General features: G+C 38.9%; 1 protein-coding gene and 1 non-coding gene across 3 annotated transcripts; both read right to left on the reverse strand.

Moving 5' to 3' along the window:
• Positions 1-4,433: 4,433 nt before the first annotated feature.
• On the reverse strand, positions 4,434-4,513 carry TRNAL-UAG (transfer RNA leucine (anticodon UAG)). Its single transcript has one exon. It is a non-coding gene; the product is annotated as a tRNA-Leu (tRNA).
• Positions 4,514-5,424: 911 nt separating this feature from the next.
• LOC114262683 (serine/threonine/tyrosine-protein kinase HT1) lies at positions 5,425-10,024 on the reverse strand. 2 transcript variants are annotated; one of them, XM_028203056.2, is made up of 3 exons: positions 9,081-10,024; positions 6,941-7,396; positions 5,425-5,912 (listed from the first exon to the last, which is right to left on the reverse strand). In XM_028203056.2, exons 1-3 carry the CDS (start codon positions 9,438-9,440, stop codon positions 5,676-5,678), a joined length of 1,053 nt encoding a protein of 350 aa, XP_028058857.2. In that variant the 5' UTR covers positions 9,441-10,024; the 3' UTR covers positions 5,425-5,675. The 2 variants fall into 2 exon arrangements, with proteins under 2 accessions (XP_028058857.2, XP_082722626.1); XM_082866500.1 differs by having other exon boundaries at positions 5,425-6,075; positions 9,081-10,013.
• Between the last annotated feature and the right edge of the window lie 9,102 nt (positions 10,025-19,126).

Below are 19,126 nucleotides of genomic sequence, written 5' to 3' on the forward strand. Positions count from 1 at the left end.
TAACAAAATTAAAAAAAATAAAAAATTGAGACTTGAATAACAAAATAAAAAAAATTTAAAAAAATAACAAAATAAAAATCAAAATAAATGTCAAATCATCATGTTTCTTTATAGATAATCATAAATGATGAACAATCATTATTTAGAAAGCAATTTCGATTATTAAAAATTTAATGAGACTTGAAAATTTAAAAAATCTTAGTTAAAACTTAATGAAATATAAGTTTATAAATTAAAAACATTTACACACAAATTTTAGAAAGCAATCATTATTTAGAAAGCAATTTCGATTGTTATTTTGATTTTTATTTTGTTATTTTTTTAAATTTTTTTATTTTGTTATTCAAGTCTCAATTTTTTATTTTTTTTAATTTTGTTAAATTAACACATGTAATTATAAATAAAAACATTTACACACAAATTTTAATTTATAAACTTATATTTCATTAAGTCTTAACTAAGATTTTTTAAATTTTCAATACTTATGTTTCTTATGCAATTTGTTTCTCATTTATATTGCCTCAATTAAAATATGTCTCTTCACCCTCTATATTTTGTGTGTGTCTTCATGCATACACCATGTTCGGTAAAATGGCTCAATTAAAATAGTTTATATAATTCTAAACTTATGAACACCATGCTAGCTGCTTATTTTAAAATAGTTTATATAGTTTATTAAAATAGTTTATATACCATGCTAGCTGCTTATATAATTCTACTTGAGAACATATAATCTTATGAAAATCCCTCAAAACATTTTTTTTTTATTTTATGAAAATCCATCAAAACATTTTTTTTTTAATTTTTCTTTTTTGGCTTTTTTTTGTTTTATGTCTCTTCGTATGCATTCACTATGTTCTGTAAAATGCCTCACATAGGTCTCTGAAATATTTTTCTAAAATGGGTCTCTAAAATGCCTCAAAATTTTTATTTGGGTTTTCGTTAAGTGTCTAATTTTTTATGTGATTTGTTTCTCATTCGGGTTTGATTGTGTTTCTCATTTATATTATGTGATTTATTTCTCATTTGTATTGCCTCAATTAAAATGTCTCTTCACCCCTCTATATTTTGTGCGTGTCTTCATGCATATACCATGTTCGGTAAAATGGCTCAATTAAAATAGTTTATATAATTCTAAGCTTATGAACACCATGCTAGTTACTTATATAATTCTACTTGCGAACATATAATCTTATGAAAATCCATCAAAACTTTTTTTTTCTTTTTCGGCTTTTTTTGTTTTATGTGTCTCTTTGTATGCATTTACTATGTTCTGTAAAATGTCTCACATAGGTCTCTGAAATATTTTTCTAAAATGGGTCTCCAAAATGCCTCAAAATTTTTATTTGGGTTTTCGTTGGGTGTCTAATTTTTTATGTGATTTGTTTCTCATTCGGATTTGATTGTGTTTCTCATTTATATTATGTGTTTTTCATTTATATTGTCTCAATTAAAATATGTCTCTTCACCCCTTTATATTTTGTGTGTCTTCATGCATACACCATGTTCGGTAAAATGGCTCAATTAAAATAGTTTATATAATTCTAAACTTATGAATACCATGCTAGCTGCTTATATTAAAATAGTTATATAGTTTATTAAAATCGTTTTAGAAAATTTACAAACCAAATAATTTTTTTAGAAATTTTTTCCCAAAATTACTCTACAAATCCAAACCAAACATACCCATAATCTTATAAAAATCCATCGAAACATCTTTTTTTTTTTTTTTTGGCTTTTTTCGTTTTATGTGTGTCTCTTTGTATGCATTCACTATGTTCTGTAAAATGCCTCACATAGGTCTCTGAAATATTTTTCTAAAATGGGTCTCCAAAATGCCTCAAAATTTTTATTTGGGTTCACTATGTGATTTTTTGTTTTCGTCAGGTTGTATGAATCGCAAATAGCCATGAATCGTAGGTGAATCGGTGAACCAAATCGGTAAATCGTGAAGTGAATCAATTCGATTCACTAAAATCGATGTTTGAATTTACTTTTTAGTTTTTTATTGTTGGAAAAGGGTTCACACAACCCTTTTAAGGTCTTTAAGATTACTATATGCCATCTTTTGACTTTCTCCCCCCCCTCTTTTGTTAGTTTTTCATATCTCTTTATCTCCTTATCATTATATCCATAAGTCAGTGGAGCTTTGTTAGTTTTATTTATAGATTTATTTATTTTTGTTGTTGTTGATGAAATATATATAAAATTAAGATAAATCTTCCTTTCGAATTCTGCAAACCCTTCAGCTCCTTCATCTGTGTTGAGCACACCCACATTTTATTGTTGGAGTTTTCTGTCTTTTTTTTATTTTTTATTTTTTTTTATTTTATCAGGGAATTAGTTTTAGTATGAAAGATCTTTTCTCCTAACATCAATGCACAATTTTTTTGTTGAGTTGGAGTGTTGTAGAGAAATTATCAATTCATGTAAGGCTGATGTTTTTATTCTTAATGTTTTGTATATGTGACGGAGGCATCAGAATCTGGTGAGGAGAATAGTTCTAAAGGCTCCATCAATAGAGGTAATCAAGATTCCATCCCTTTTTTTACTTCTATTTTTTATTTTTTGTACATTCATGATGTTGTAAGTTAATGATTTAATCTTTTACTCGATTTCCATAGTTCAAAGACCAACTTCCTCATGTCACTTGGAATAAATTACAACCTATTTCCAGTTATTTTAATTAAATTTATTGTTATTCATTTCATTCTAAAGATTTCAGTATGGTTTGCAATAATTGAAGTTCAAAATAATTAGTTTTACCACTATATAATTTCTGCTACTACAATGTTCACCAAATGCTTGATAAATTGTTTCTCTATTTGATGTGTTTATTAATTCACAGGGAATGGAAGGTGAGGGAGAGATTAATCGAATGATCAAACTTTTAGTTGAGGAAAAAGTTCCCATTTGCTAAACTTTTGAACTGGGGTAAGGAAAAAGTTTTCCTTTGCTTGACTAGGTTGAGTTTATGAATTTATCTATTTTTTGGATAATGTTCTCTTTGCTAATTATTTTTATTATTATTTATTGTTTTTGGGAAACACCAAAAAAATTAGCAGTTTTTTTATTTTTTGGTTGCACTACTTCTAAATAGGTTGAATGCTCTCAATTGGATCTCAGTTGTGAGTTTATGAAATCTTTCTTTTGAGATTGTGGTTTGAAGATTTTTGAAATGATACTCCTTGCATTGCGGTGCCAAAGATATCCATGAAGGTTATCAAAGAAAGAGCATTTTTCTTGGTCAGTAAATCTCTCTTTTTCCCTCTATATGGATGTGTCTCTGAAACATTTTTTTTTATATATAGTAGTTTCTCATGTGAACCCCACGTGTTTGGATGCATAAAATATTTGCTATATAGATTAAAAAACAGAGAGGGTGTATGGGTGTGGGATGAGGGAGAGTAGAGATAGAGGGAGGCAAAAAGTGCAGATAAATGAATAAAATGGTGTGAGGCAAATTGCATCTTGCAAAGTTATCTACCTATGTGCTGAATTGCTGATCAAAAAAAAAAAAAACCTATGTGCTGAATTCCATGTCTCAAAAAGATTGACATTCTCAATTTTAGAAATTAAATATATTTGTTGAATCATTAGTACTTGATGATCTTTGCTTTTTCAACTATTATAGATAATGCTTGATGTTTTCAGATTGGTGTAATCCATAGACATATATGCTTGATTGGAGGGTTAGCTGATTGCCCAAAGAGGTGGTTTTGTTGATTAAGGTTTAGTTTCTTCTTCTTTTTTTTTTTTTTTTTTTTTTTTTTTGGTTTTTACTTTCTACTTTTCTCTTCCTTGGTAATTAGCAAGAGAGAAGTGTAATATGAAGAGTTTGAGACTTAAGCTTAGTAAAGTGAAATGAGTGTTGTAACTAACTAATACTACTGAGACTTGAGTGTAATATGTTCATGAGTTTGCTAATCATACATTTTATTTAACTAATTGATACATTTTTCTTGCTACATTTTGGGCTTTGATACACTTTAATTTTGCAGAATGGGAGTGAGTAGCAATGCATGATTTTCCTTTCCATGCCTTTTCTTTTTAAACATTACCTATCAATAGTTGACATGAGAGATGGTTTGTTAATATTGCAATCACTGAAATTATATTCTTTTTAAATTTTAGCCGAAGTTCAAATGAGACCAACTCTCCTCAATTAGAACAAGAAAGATTGATAGCTTGGGTAAGTATAACAGTGATGGTATAAGAAATGAACAATTTTTCTCCGAAATTATTTTGTGAATAAATTTTTCACGTACTACATAAAAGATTAGACAGAAGAAGATTAATCCAACCAACATTATTTTCACCGTGCCTTTAGGCACGGACATACACTAGTAAGTTTATAAATTAAAATTTGTGTGTAAATGTTTTTATTTATAATTACATGTGTTAATTTAACAAAATTAAAAAAAAAAAAAATTTGACAGCTGTGGGATTTGAACCCACGCCCTTTCGGACCAGAGCCTAAATCTGGCGCCTTAGACCACTCGGCCAAACTGTCGTGTTTCGTAAAACGCATAAAATAATGATTTTAATTGATACTCTACCTCAGATTAGTCTCCATCGATCTAGTCAGTTGAACATTGTTTTTGGTTAATTTTAACCACCAATTTCATTGCCTTCCCAATCAAACGTTAATGTAAAAGAACAATTCAGATGGTCTATAACACTTTCAGATAACAGCCCCGTTTGGTAAAACTGCGAAAAAATAATTATAACTTATACTCTAACAGCTTATAGCTTATAGTTGTGAACGTAAACTGATTTTTGACTTATAAATTAAGCTTCTCCTCCCCCACTCAAAGAATAATTTAATTTTTAACTTACAAAAAGTTATAAACTGTATTATTAAACTGAACCAAACACATCAAAATAACTTAAATTAAGCTAAAAACTAAAAGAAACTAAAAATAAACCCTACCAAACAGGCCCAACATCATCATTGAATTGTGTGGATTTTGATTAGTAAAGGACAAAAAATCACTAAACCATCAATCATAATTCTACGAAATTAGAAAATCGCGCAAATCTCATATATGTATTGTCTATATTATACTATAAAATACACAACTCCGTATATATAAAGACTTTTCAAAACTTAGTCACTCTGAATTGTGTAGATTTTGATTAGTAAAGGACAAAAAATCACTAAACCATCAATCATAATTCTACGTAATTAGAAAATCACGCAAATCTCGTATATGTATCGTCTATATTATACTATAAAATACACAACTCAGTATGTATGAAGACTTTTCAAAACTTAGTCACTCTTTCCCAAAAATGCACGTCACAATTGATGAGTTTGAAAACTGAAAAATGCTAATGGCTTCTAATCATGGACAGCTTCTATATTCATCTTTTTTATTCATAAACTATACACATTTTGTACGCACTTCGTGTATGCACAAGTTTGTCATGTTTTTTTTTTGTTTTAAACAGAAATTCCAAACCTTAGGATCCTACATAAATTAGAGGATATCAACCAAACTGTCTATGTTCTTGCATATTGCACCCAAGAGAGAGAGAGAGAGAGAGAGAGAGAGAGAGAGAGAGAGAGGGTACATGAAAAAGCTTATAATCACAACAGAACAGTGATATACCTAGGCAAGAAAAGAGCAAATATGATACAATTAGCGTTACACACAATTCCAGAAGAGTTCTTAAACTCCTAAAGAAGCCGCAATGCACTTTGGCAGGCATGGAAAAAGAATATGATCATTGGAAGGGCTGTAGGATAAAAAGAATTCTGGATCCTGCTCAATAGAGGCTGCATAAACTTTGAGAATATTAACTATCTCCTCAAAATGGGGACGCTTATTGGGATTACTTGACCAGCATCGGTTGATGAGATGTCTAAAAGCCACAGGGCATGTGGATGGCAATGGTGGTCTAGCATTCTGCACAAGATCCAAACATAAAATTTATTGGGTCACTGAGACAAATCATAAAAATAGAAGTTCCCCAGCTTGAAGTTCTAAAGATCTTTGACAAGAGGTTTACAAAACTGGATTTTGAGTTGAAGAGATGAGGAATGGAGTTGGAAGCAACACCAACTGAGACCTGTATAAATTGATAGACAATATGTTTCATCACCAATATGAGTGATTAGTGCAAGAACGAGGCTTAAGTATCATCTGACACTAAAGCAGTGCCTGAGAATTTGTTTGTAGCATATGAGAACCATTATTAGTTTATCAGCAAGACCACTGTGCTCTTGACAGTATCACATTCAGCCATCTGATTAAGTGACCCCATAAATTTTTATTACAGAAAGTTATATAGTTTCTAACACCCCCCCCCCCCCCCCAAAAAAAAAAAAAAAAAAAAAAAACCTTTGCCTTCGTATTATTCATTTTATTTTCTTTTTGGAAAAAGATTGGGACCCCTAAAGAGTTTCCCTAATTTTACCCACAATGACATGACAACTTATGTGTCAACTTTTGGTTTGCCACAAATTCAACCATGTAAGAACCAATTCCCTTGTCATGTAACACTTCTATGGTTGACAGTTTAGTCTCTTAACCTGTATGCATGTGACTCAATGTTTTGAGAATTGAGTACAAACTTTCACAAGATGAGGAGCCAAAAAAATTATATCCACCAAGCACTGTCTAATATATCTCAACTCCAGCCAACTTAAAAAATAATCTCCACTAAGCCTGAATTCAACTAATCTTAGATCATCATCGAACAACAGAGATATGTTATCTGTTCTTAAAGGTTTTTATGATCAAGCTTCTTGTCACAAAGAAGAAATTATAATAATTAAATGCAATCTGTCCAAGACATGAGAAAAAGGAATGGTGTATCACATTGATGGGATTGCATAAAAATGTATTCAACACGGTGTGAGACATACATGTAAGAGCAGGCTTCCTGTAAGAAAATAATCGTAAAATGAAACACCACAGTTAAAGGAAAGTACCTTCTGGCAGACTGCAAAGGCAGCCTGTTCAGGAGTCATATTGTCAAATGGCATCAACGCAGTTAAAAGCTCCCAGAGGACTATGCCAAAACTATAAACGTCAACTTTCTTTGTATGGTGTTTTTCTTTGATCATTTCTGGTGCCATCCAACGGTAAGTGCTCGTGAATCCCTTTGCACTGCCGCATTGAGACTCCAAGCATGAGATTCCAAAATCTGCTACCTTCACACACATATCTTCCCCAAGCAATAAATTCTCTGATTTAAGATCCCTGTGAAGTATCCCCAGAGAGTGAAGATATTGCATCCCATGTGCAATGTCGAGGGCCAACTTCAGAACTAGGTTGAGAGGAAGTGAATAAGGCTCCTGTTGATGAAGGTATTTTCTGAGAGAGCCCACAGCCAAATACTCAGTGATGATACAAAACACGGGGTTTTTTTTACATGCTGCAACAAACTGCATGAATGAAGTGGAGAAATACAGGGGTCACATAAAATGATCAAATAGGAAAGTTCAGCTTGAAAATTTAATTATTATGAACTCAAAATAGAAGGCAGCTGACTAGTTGATCCACCAACTGTGCAAGCATCATCAGCATCGCCAAGAGGATTTTGTGTGCAAGTGTGAATGCATGAAGGAAGGAGCCTCGTAAAATTGGAAGTGCTAACAGGAAAAAGTTCTGAGACAAAAATGCATTAAAATTTGATGTTCTTTTACAATATCTTCGGTGGGCCCATAACTAATAGCCATTGAAGGAAAATTGAGCATATAAAATTATGATTCTTTAGATTGAACCTTAGCCAGATTCAAGATGAAAATTAGTAATCTTTATCTGAACAGAACACACAACCTAGCTGTAAGTTGTAACAGGATTCTCCACTACATCCCATTGAATATATAAAACTATTAAATCCAATTCAATGGATTTCTTGTTTCCTCTTGCATCATCGGAACCAAGTATTACTTTAATATATTGCAAAATTTATCCCTTACTAACCCACGTATCCACCCACAAAAAAAACATCATTGGAAGCAAGTATTACCATTGTATTTTACAAATTTATCCTCCACCAACCCACATCCACCCACACACAAAGCCCAAAATAAATAAATAAATTCTGTGCACCAACCCTGATAACCTGGTAATAAAAAAATGTCAAGGATATTAGATAAGAAAATAGAAGTTAGGATGTGCAAATCAGAAGAACGATATTCTTACCAGTTTGCAAGCCAAGTTAAGAAATAATCACTAATCACTGCTAGTGATACTATTTGGTCCCACTGCCAGGGGGAACCTTCATTGGGAAGAGAGGTCTACAGCTTAAAAAGTAAATGATGCACACAGGTAATGTGAATCCATGGGCATAAGAAACAAGACCTGACTAATGTCCATGCACGTCACTGAGAAAACACTCTCCTAATTGAATTGCTCAAGTAAAAGAAGGCATGTCTTACTAAGCAAAAGTGTGTGGTCCCCAAATTAGAAGCTCATCAATGAAAAGCAGAATTCTTGCTTCTTGTGAATATGTTATTCCAGCTTAGCCCAAAAGGAAATTTCAGAATATGTTACAAATTTATCAGAAAGTTAGTTGAATATATAACACTTTCATTCTAATGCCACAAGAAGGGAAATAATGGAAAGATCTAATTCCATGGAACTTTTGAATTGTAATTATGTAGGTAAACAAACTCCACCGGTGTCGTGCTTAGTGTTTAATCTTTTACATAGCCAGTCCCATGTTTGGATAAGGAGAAGGGTTGTGTGTTAGGTACCCTGCATATAAAAATCCCACAAAAATCTTGCTAAGCAATACGTAAAGAGTAGTGCTACACAAGCCAAAAAATTAGAATCACTATCCAAACCCAATGACTTGGTGGTCTATTAGAATGAATTTCTAAGACAACTCTCTCATGTTTTCCCCAATCATCAGTCAATCATATTTTTTACACATCACTGAACCTAGAAAGTGGGCTTTTATATTATTTTCAAAACGTTAAAACCCTGTAAGATCCCTTATGAACATGAATACTAATAAGAATATGCGAGTAAGGACTAGGGTGTTTTAATTTAACTAAGCATATAATCTTGACAGAGCAAAACGGCTTAAAAAATTTTAACACCAAAAAATAAACAACTTACAGTGATGATATTAGGATGCTGCAATCGAAACAGCAAAGAGACCTCTGAACTGAATTGCTTCTCAAGAAGAGCAGCCAATTGTCCATCCTCCTGAGGTTGACTTATGAGCTTAATTGCCACATCTCTATGCTTATATATCCCTCTATAGATCCTACTATGCTTTCCAGTAGCAAATTTATTGCCTATAAAGAGCTGAGACATGTCTGCGCTCCATTCCTCCTCTCCCTCTCCTTTAATCTCTGCACCAGACGACACCAAGTACTTGGACCACGACACGGCTCGCTCGTATTCTCCGAGAGAGAGGCGTCTCTCGAGTTTGCCATTGTTGGAGATTTGCTTAAAGCAGTGAAACTTTTTCATGGATCAAAACAACTAGTACTTAACAGAATCATCAAATCTCAGCCCCAAAATTGTGCATTCAGAGTTTTAGAGCCTCAAATATTACCTCGATTCAATACTACATTTCAGCGATCGTGTATTCGAACCAGCGCATCCTAAATCAGCACAACGAAGTGAAATGGAGTGTGAGTTCATACATAGTCACACAGATTCGAAAGACGAAACGCTTCAAACTAGTAGCAAGCATCACCACATATCTATATATGTATGTCTGTTTGTGTATTCAGAAGGCAAAAATGAAGCTTGAAATGAAGTGAAGAATTTAGTAGTATCGCCATTTTTTGATAACAGATTTTCAGCTCAAGAGACGGAGTTCATTTTTGTAGAGAAAGCTGTGGAAGAGGAAGTTGCGCCATGCGATTTGAAGAGAAAGCTTCCGAAGCTACATGTTGAGAGAGAGAGAGAGAGTTAGGGTTTGAAACTGATGTGAGTGAGAGTGAGAGGGAGAGGGAGTATTTTGTGGTGCTGCAGGGAAAGCATATGGAGCAGAGCAGCAGCCGGCGGTTTTCTGTCTCTCTAGATACATTCATTAACGGGGAAATTGCAATTCCACTTTAAAATATCAAAAATGCTAGGGGCTCAAAATTCTACCAAAAGTTTTATCAAATATCTTACGCTTATATTGTGTGGGTCCCACACTCATGTGAGATATTTAGTAAAATTTTTGGTAGAATATTTGGGGTGTCTAGCATTACTTATGTTTAAATTAGTGAAATTTTATCAATTTTTCATAATTAAAATTAGAGATTTGTAAATATATTGAGAAAATATCACTGAATTGCAATTTTCTGTTCATTAGCATGCGAATGGGGTACTGGGGTGGACCGATATGGTTCACTTTCTCTCAAATTCTCAATTTGTATTTGAGTCTAATTTAAATATGAATTTAAGTGAATTTAAAGTGTTTAAAAGGTTATTTTGATAATTTAAATTTTTTATTTGTGAAACTTTCTGTTCATGCCATTTATAAAAAGGGAAAAATTATGTACAAACTTCTCAAATGATGTATATCATATACATTTTATAATCAAGGGCAATGTTAGAGATATTAAGAAAATTATTAAATTTTTTACCAAATATTTGCATGGGTGTGGGGTCCACACTCATATGGGTCCCACTCTATGTGAGTGAGTGGTAAAAAAATAGAGAGTTTTCTTAGGCTCAATTTGTTTAAAATGAAACAGGTAGAAATTGAAAGAAATAGAAAAAATTTAACTTTTATGAGTTTGTTTAGTTTAAAAGTGATGGAAAATAAAAGAAAATTAATTTTCTTGTAGAACTCATATTAGTATTGCAACTAATTTTTTATTTCTTACCAAAAAAAAAAAATACAAGAAAAATTCAATGTGTAAATTATCTATAACTAAACTTCTATATTTTTCTATCTTTTTCTTACAAAATTTTTATTTTAATTAATGCTTGTAAGAAAATATTTTTTCTTTTCTATTTCTTTCTTTCACTTCATTTTCTTTTATTTTCATTTTCTACTAAGAATTTTCTTTCTAATCAAACGGAGTCTCTAGCATTTTTCTATAACTAAAGAAGAAAATAGTATACTATTTTCTGAGTCCTAACTAAAAAAAAAAGGTCATAAAACCAAACACTACATGAGATATGATCAAACATCTCAAACTAATGTCATAATTAAATAAGAAAATTGATCATAATTTAAAAAGAAAATAACGTAACTAAAAGTAAATATAGTATGAGATGTATACTATAGAATTCTCTTCATAAAAAATATTAAATTGATCTAATAAATATAATTTTTTTATTAATAAAAAAATTAGGTTGCTTATTAGGCAAATTATACTAACAGTCTCTTTAGTTTTGGTTTTTTTGTCACTTTAGTCCCTGATTTTTTAATTGTGATCTATTTGACCATGAATTTTGAATCTTATTCTAAATAAGGATAATCAAAGATATATCCTTTGCAAAATGGTCTATTTTAAGAGTAAAATCGTTATGTAACTTATTTTGTGTTGGTTAACTTGTATGCTGTTTAAAACGTAATGAAATTTTATTTTATTTTTTAATGATAATATTGAAACTTTCTTGGTTATAAAGTTATGTTTGGTTTAGTTTTCAGAATCTATTTTCAGGAAAAAAAATTAAGATACTAAAAATTAAATTGGTGAAAAAAATTTAAAAATACAACATTTTTATATAATTTTATAAATAATTTTTTAAAATAAACAACTTTTTATATTTATTTTTAGTAAATTAGTTTCTATTTTTTCAAAAGTCAAATATGGCAACAATTTTGATATCATTATTAAACCAATCTATTAAATAAAAAAAATCCAAAATTAAAAATATTTCATATATTAAACATATCGATTGCACATTAAAAGTCTAATAATAATCTATTACATGATAACCATCCAAAAATATTTGTTAACAACAAATACAATCATCTATTACATGATAACCAACTAAAAATATTAACAAAAACAACTATCCATTACATGATCATCATCCAAACACATACTAAAAATTAATTTAGTAAAAAAATAAAAATAAAAATAAAATGTAAAAGATTCATCATTTTTATATAATTTTATCTTTGATAGGTAGAAATAATATAAAAATATTTTTTTGATATTTATTTTGTCAAACTAGTTTCTATTTTATCAAATTGACGACTTTACCCTTGAAATGAAGCAACAGTGTCTTCAATTGCCCTTATTTTGAACGAAATTCAAAATTCAGAGTTAAATGTATCACAATTGAAAAATTAAGGACCTGTTAGTAAAATTTTTGTTAGTCTTAGATCGACAGAGCTTTAACCAAAATCCAACCAAACAATATAATGATCAAGCAATTGTGTTGAGGTTCTATGCCTTGAAAGTTCAAGTACCTCCTTGGAGTAAAAATAATAACCAAATGAGAGGGTAATTTATGATCTGGAGTTGGGCCGAGGTGACGGCCGAGCAGGTTGAGGGCCCAACGGTGTATGGGGCTGAGCTGATCAACTATCCGCCCGGAAATGGGCTACCAGAACTTGGGCCGGGCAGAGTTTGGACTGAGTGTGTGCCGCCCCGGACCGTACGGAAGCTGCTCGGCCAGGAAGTGACCGGTCAGACCAGGATGCTCGGCCCGAGGATGGTCGAAACCAGACAGACCGAGAGACCGGCGCCCGGAAAGGCGCGGTCAGCCGAGGTAGTTGATTGACCGGCGAGAAGGCCAACCAAAGGAGGAGCCCGGGCTAGGCTTTTCCGAGATGCCGCCTAGCCCGGTCCTTCATGTGTTTGTCCGGCTAGGCGCATGGGTTTGAAGCATGACATGGCCGAGGTAGAACAGCTCGGCTGCCGAGCTCCAGCTGTGAAGTCAGGCAGTTGAGGTTAGGTGGTGAATGGCATGGTTTATGCTGACAGATGGGATAGCAGAGCCACGTGTCAGGAGATGACTATGAGTGGATATGGGGCTCAGAAGGTATAAAAGCATGCCTGCGCCCCCCATACGCAACACGAACATCTCTATAAGAAATCCTTACACTAAAACACTCTCTCCCTTCTCTCTATTCCCTCTAAGGTGTGTGCTAACTTAACCGTCGGAGGGTTTTTCCGGCCACACACCGCCGGGTAGCTCACCGTTATTTGCTCGCAGGTGATCGGATATCGACGGAGCTCGGAAGAAAGGAATACGGGTACGCCGGAATATTTGCTCCCCGTACAATTGGCGCCGTCTGTGGGAACTTTTCAGACAAAACCTTGTCTTCCAGATTCATCTGATCGCCGTCCATGGCGAACAACGACGAGTTCCCGTTGTCCGCCATCGACGGAGCCACCCCGGAGTATACCCGAAGGAGAGAGGGACCTCATGCCGTCCATCCAATGGCTGACTTGGGGACGCCCACTGGAGGACAGTCAGGAGACGCGCGGGATAAGCGCGGAAGGAGTCGTGGGCGTTCACGGAGTCCAGACGGTCACCGGCGGAGAGACTCACACGCCAGGCGACTGGAAAGCAAGTTAAAGGACCAAGACGCTGTCATCAGGCGGATGGCGGCGGAGATGGAGGATCTTAAGCGGCATGTCAAAGGGAAAGGTGTAGCTGGAGTGGGAGACCACAGCGAGCGCACCCCGTCCCGCCGGTCAGGCGATCAGAGTCAGCGACGTACTCTGTCCATTTCCATCACCAGGAGTTACCAGGTTGGTGATTCCGACGTGCATGCAGAAAAGTCTAGCGCGCAAGACAGTACCTACAAACCCTTACGTCCGGCGACGACGTCGAGGTACTCTTATTCTGCTCAGTCAGAGGACCTACGGGCAGTGTTAAGGGAGCGGGCTCGCCGGCGCGAAGCTCAGAGAATACCAACTTTCCAGTGGCTCTCCTACGGGGCTCACGCCAGCGAGGAGGTCGGAATGCCTCCACCCCGCCAAGCAGTGCCAATATTTGAAGATACAGACCTGGCCAGGCTGAGTGCCACCCCATTTTCCCTGGAAATAGAAACAACACCGCTTCCGGCAGGCTTCCACCAGCCTAAGTTCATGCTCTACGATGGCAAAACCGATCCTTATATGCATGTGAGCCACTTCCGACAGGTCATGGCCGGACATAGGCGAAATGACGGACTTATGTGCCTAATCTTCCCGTCCAGTTTAGGTGAGCTGGGCTTAAAGTGGTTTGAGAGGTTGCCGGAAGGGAGCATACAACGGTGGCATCAGTTGGCCGAAGCGTTTGTTACGCGCTTCAAAACCAACACAAAAACACCAAAGGAAGTCGATCACTTGCTGAGTGTCAAGATGGAACCGTGCGACACACTGAAGGCATACAATTCAAGGTATTGGGAGACCTTCAACGAGATCCTGGATTGCCCGGTCAACCTTGCAATCACGCAATATAAGCGTGGTCTCCCGGTCGGACATAGACTGCGGGACTCCCTTACCATGCACCAACCGACCTCCATGGGCCAGCTCATGCAGCGCATCAATGAGCACATCCGAGTAGAGGATGATGCGTCAGCTTCCACCGTGAAGGCCACTCCGGTCGGAACAGACAAGAAGACAGCAGGCAAAGTGCACGCAGTTGGGCAAGAGTCCAGCCGCTCAAATGACCGAGCAGAGGAATCATACCGAGGTTCAAATCGTAAAAACCGGGGTAGAGGACGTCGGAATGACTGGGATGATTACCCCCGAGATGACGTTGAGGACGCAAACAGGAGAATGAAGGCGAGGACTGGCATAACCACGGTCTTCAAGATTCCAATCTATCGCATACTTAGTGAAATCCGAGACGAGGAGTATGTCCAGTTTCCTGCTAAGTTGGGCGATGGACAAAAGGGCTACAATCCGCGGTATCGTTGTACGTTTCACCGAGAGAGGGGCCACCGGACTGAGGATTGTTTGCCTTTGCGACAACACTTGGAAGAACTGGTTGCGGCCGGGCATCTGGACCTTTACATCGATGGCGGCGTGAAACCGAATCAGGCTCCGGTCGATCCCAGGGGACAGGATGACCGAGATGCACCACCACAAGGAGTTATTAATGTCATCCACGGCATCGTGGAACCGGAGCGTGTTTGTGAACTCCGGGGCATGATCAAGAAGGCAGAGCATATGAGGGAAGTTTTGTCAGTACAGCCTGCCATCAAAAGGGGGAAGACAGAAGAGAAAGACGTGATTAGTTTCACCTCAAGGGATTTAGAGCGTATCCAGACGCCGCACAACGATGCTCTTGTAGTAACACTACGCGTCAAAGAATTTGATGTTAGACGGATCTTGATCGACCAGGGAAGCTCGGTCGAGATCATGTATTATGATGCGTTCAAACAGCTCAAACTCCGTGAGACAGACTTGGCTCCGGCCACTTCGCCACTGGTTGGATTTAACTCGCAGCCGGAGTGGCCATTGGGAAAGATTATCCTGCCGGTCAAAGCAGGATCCGTGGTCAAGCAAGTGGAGTTTTGGGTGCTACAAGTGCCTTCAACGTACAACCTTATCCTTAGAAGAGGATGGCTTCACGCCATGCAAGCCGTAGCATCGACCTACCACCAGGTGATGAGATTCCCCTCGGCTATGGGGGCAATCGAGGAGATTTGGGGTGATCAGGTCATGTCCAAGCAATGCTTCGTGGCGGTCAACGGGAGCCGGGCTGCCAAAGGATTCGTTCAAATGATCGAGGGACCGGAGGACCGGAGTGTCTTGGATGATGTTGGCACCAAAGCCGAAGACAAGGCTGTTGAAGAATTGGTTGAGGTGCGGATTGATGCCGAGCAGCCGGACAGATTCTTCTTGCTCGGTTCAAGTCTCTCGACCATGGAGAGAACCGAGATGATTGAGTTTTTGATGGCGAATATTGAAGTCTTTGCATGGTCGCCCTACGACATGCCTGGCCTTGACCCAAGCTTTATCTGCCATCACCTCAATGTCTTCCTTGGAGCAAAGCCAGTCATCCAGCGAACAAGGAGATCGGCGCTGCATCACGCCGAGGTAGTAGCAGAGGAGGTAAAGAACTTGCCTGAGGCACGAGCAATACAGGAAGTGCACTACCCTCGGTGGATTTCCAACACGGTAGTGGTGCCTAAGAAAAATGGAAAGTGGCGAGTTTGTGTCGACTACAAGACAGTCAACCGAGCTTGTCCAAAAGACAGCTTCCCTTTGCCGCGCATTGACCAGCTAGTGGATTTGACGGCTGGACACAATCGGCTCAGTTTCTTGGATGCGTACCGCGGCTATCACCAGATTGCCATGCATGGGCCTGACCAAGAGATCACCTCTTTCACGACTCCAAGGGGACTCTTCTGCTATCGAGTTATGCCCTTTGGTTTGAAAAACGCCGGGGCAACCTTTCAGAGGATGGTGACCAAAATGTTCGCTCCTTTGCTCGGCCGGACAATGGAGGCTTACATCGATGATATGGTGGTAAAGAGCCGACATGAGGCAAACCATTTGTCCGACTTAGCCGAGATGTTCGCCATTCTGAAGAAGCACAAGCTGCGCTTGAACGCCTCGAAGTGTGCCTTTGGCGTGGGATCCGGGAAATTTTTGGGATTCTTAGTCACGAACCGAGGCATCGAAGCAGACCCTACTCAGATCAGAGCCGTGCAAGAATTGAAACAACCCAGCTCGGCTAAGGACGTGCAGCATCTGGCCGGGATGGCCGCCGCGCTTAATCGATTTATAAGCCGGTCATCAGATCGCTGCCGCCCTTTCTTTCAAGCATTGAAGTCAAAGTTCTCATGGGATGACGAGTGTGACCGAGCTTTGGCCGAGCTCAAGGATTATTTGTCTTCTCCGCCGCTGTTGGTTACACCAGAGCCAGGTGAGGAACTCTACCTTTACCTTGCCGTCTCCCAGCACGTAGTAAGTGCGGTGTTAGTCCGGGCTGAAGGAATCAAGCACCTCCCAATTTTTTACGTAAGTAAGACCTTGCTGCCGGCTGAGACAAGGTACTTGCCGCTGGAAAAGCTTGCGTTGGCACTGATGATGGCTTCGAGGAAATTGGCACATTATTTTCACGCCCATACCATCGTCGTACTGACCGAGTTTCCCCTCAAGGCCTTGTTTGAACGCGCAGACTTTTCAGGCCGAATTTTAAAATGGGCGGTCGAATTAGGACAGTTCGATGTGAAGTTCCAGCTGCGCACCGCAATCAAAGCCCAAACCTTGGCAGATTTTGTTGCCGAGTTCTCCCCTGGCACTCATCCGGTATGCCCGGTTGACATTGCCGAGGCAGATGATGAGACGCACGCAATGCCAACCGAGGAACAACCAGTTGAAGAAGAAAGCGTCGCGGGGTTAGTGCGCACCATCGCAGTTCCCTCAGTTTGCACGGTCATACCACCCGGCGTTGTGATGACGGAGTTGTGTATCACCAACCCATCCACTCTGTCCGGTACCGCATCACCAAGGGGGGCAGGAATGGTTCCACACAGTTCAGAACTTGATGATTCGCCTACGGACTTGGGCATTCTGAACCAACTTGCCGAGTCCGATGCCGAATCATCAAGGAGGGAAGGAATGGTTCCAGACAGCTCAGAACCTGCGGCCGGCTTCACACCGCAACCTGATGATTCGCCTACGGACTTGAGCATTACAGACCAACTTGCTGAGTCCGGTGTCGAATCACCAAGGGGCACTGAATTTGAACCGGTCAACACCGAACTTGACACCGCGCAGCCGAGCAGTTGTGATCCCATTGCCCTTCGCCACTCTCAGGACCCATCTGACTGCTGGAAGCTTTTTGTGGGGGACATGTGGAAGCTTTTTGTTGATGGAGCGTCCAACCGCCATGGTGCCGGCCTAGGTATTGTTCTTATATCCCCGGACGGCCTAACCATTGAGCATTCTATCACACTTGGCTTCCCGGCGTCTAACAACGAGGCTGAGTACGAGGCGCTTCTCGCCGGGCTCAAGAGCGCAATTCAAATGAAGGCTGCCGAGCTCCTGGTATACAGTGATTCCCAGCTTGTGGTTAACCAAGTTTCGGGGATTTATGAAGCGAAGGACGATAGGATGGCGAAGTGCCAAGCTCTGGTCAGGGACCATATCAAGCAGTTTGAGGCAATCAGAGTCCAAGGGATTGGCCGGGAAGACAACAGCCGAGCTGATGAACTCGCCGGCCTTGCTTCCATGGTAGATAGTACGTCTCCAAACCCCCTGTTAATTGACTTTCTTCCGCGGCCGAGCATTGAAAACGCCGAGCAGACGGATGTACTCTGCGCCGAGTTAGGTCCTTCGTGGATGGACCCTTTGATCTTGTTCCTCAGAGACCGGACTCTTCCAACAGACAAGAAAGAAGCACATAAGATCCGGGTGAAGTCAGAGCGGTTTTGGCTCTCTCCATCTGGCGCGTTGTATAAGAAGTCCTTCACCGGTCCTTATCTCAAGTGCGTGCACCCGAATAGTGTGGAGGCCTTCTTGTTTGAAATTCATGAAGGCATTTGTGGCAGCCACATAGGGGGCAGGTCCTTGGCCTACCGAGCTATTTCGCAGGGATACTGGTGGCCGTGCATGCAGGCCGACGCACAAAAATATGTCCGCAAGTGCGAAAAATGCCAGAAATTCGCCCATCAGATCCACCAGCCTGCCAGGGAACTTCTTCCCCTCACCAGTCCTTGGCCTTTCGCCATGTGGGGGCTAGATATAGTGGGACCACTGCCAACAGCACCGGGCAACCGGAAATTCTTCATCGCGGCCACAGATTACTTCACAAAGTGGGTTGAAGCTGAGCCCTTGGCAACCATCAAAGAGAAAGACGTGAAGCGATTTGTCTGGCAGAACGTGGTCACGCGGTTTGGCGTCCCCAAGATTTTGATCTCTGACAACGGCACCCAGTTTGACGGTCGCCTATTCAGAGGATTTTGTGAAGATTTGAAGATAGAATTCTACAACTCCACCCCGGCCTACCCGCAGTCCAATGGTCAAGCCGAAGCATCAAACAAGACTATACTAGATGGGTTGAAGAAACGGCTGGAAAAGGCTAAGGGCAAATGGGCTGAAGAATTACCTAGCGTCCTTTGGGCATACCGAACAACCCCGCGACGTTCGACCGGGGAAACTCCATTTGCTTTGGCTTATGGCATGGAGGCGGTTATACCTTTGGAAGTTGGAATGCCCACCCTTAGAAGCGAAAGTTTCGAGCCCGAGCTAAATGCCGAGGCTATTGCCTTGGAGCTCGACCTAGCGGAAGAGCGCCGGGAGAAA

Source organism: Camellia sinensis, chromosome 4 (assembly GCF_055761805.1).
Source record: "Camellia sinensis isolate YWXY chromosome 4, ASM5576180v1, whole genome shotgun sequence".
Taxonomy (NCBI): Eukaryota; Viridiplantae; Streptophyta; class Magnoliopsida; order Ericales; family Theaceae; genus Camellia; species Camellia sinensis.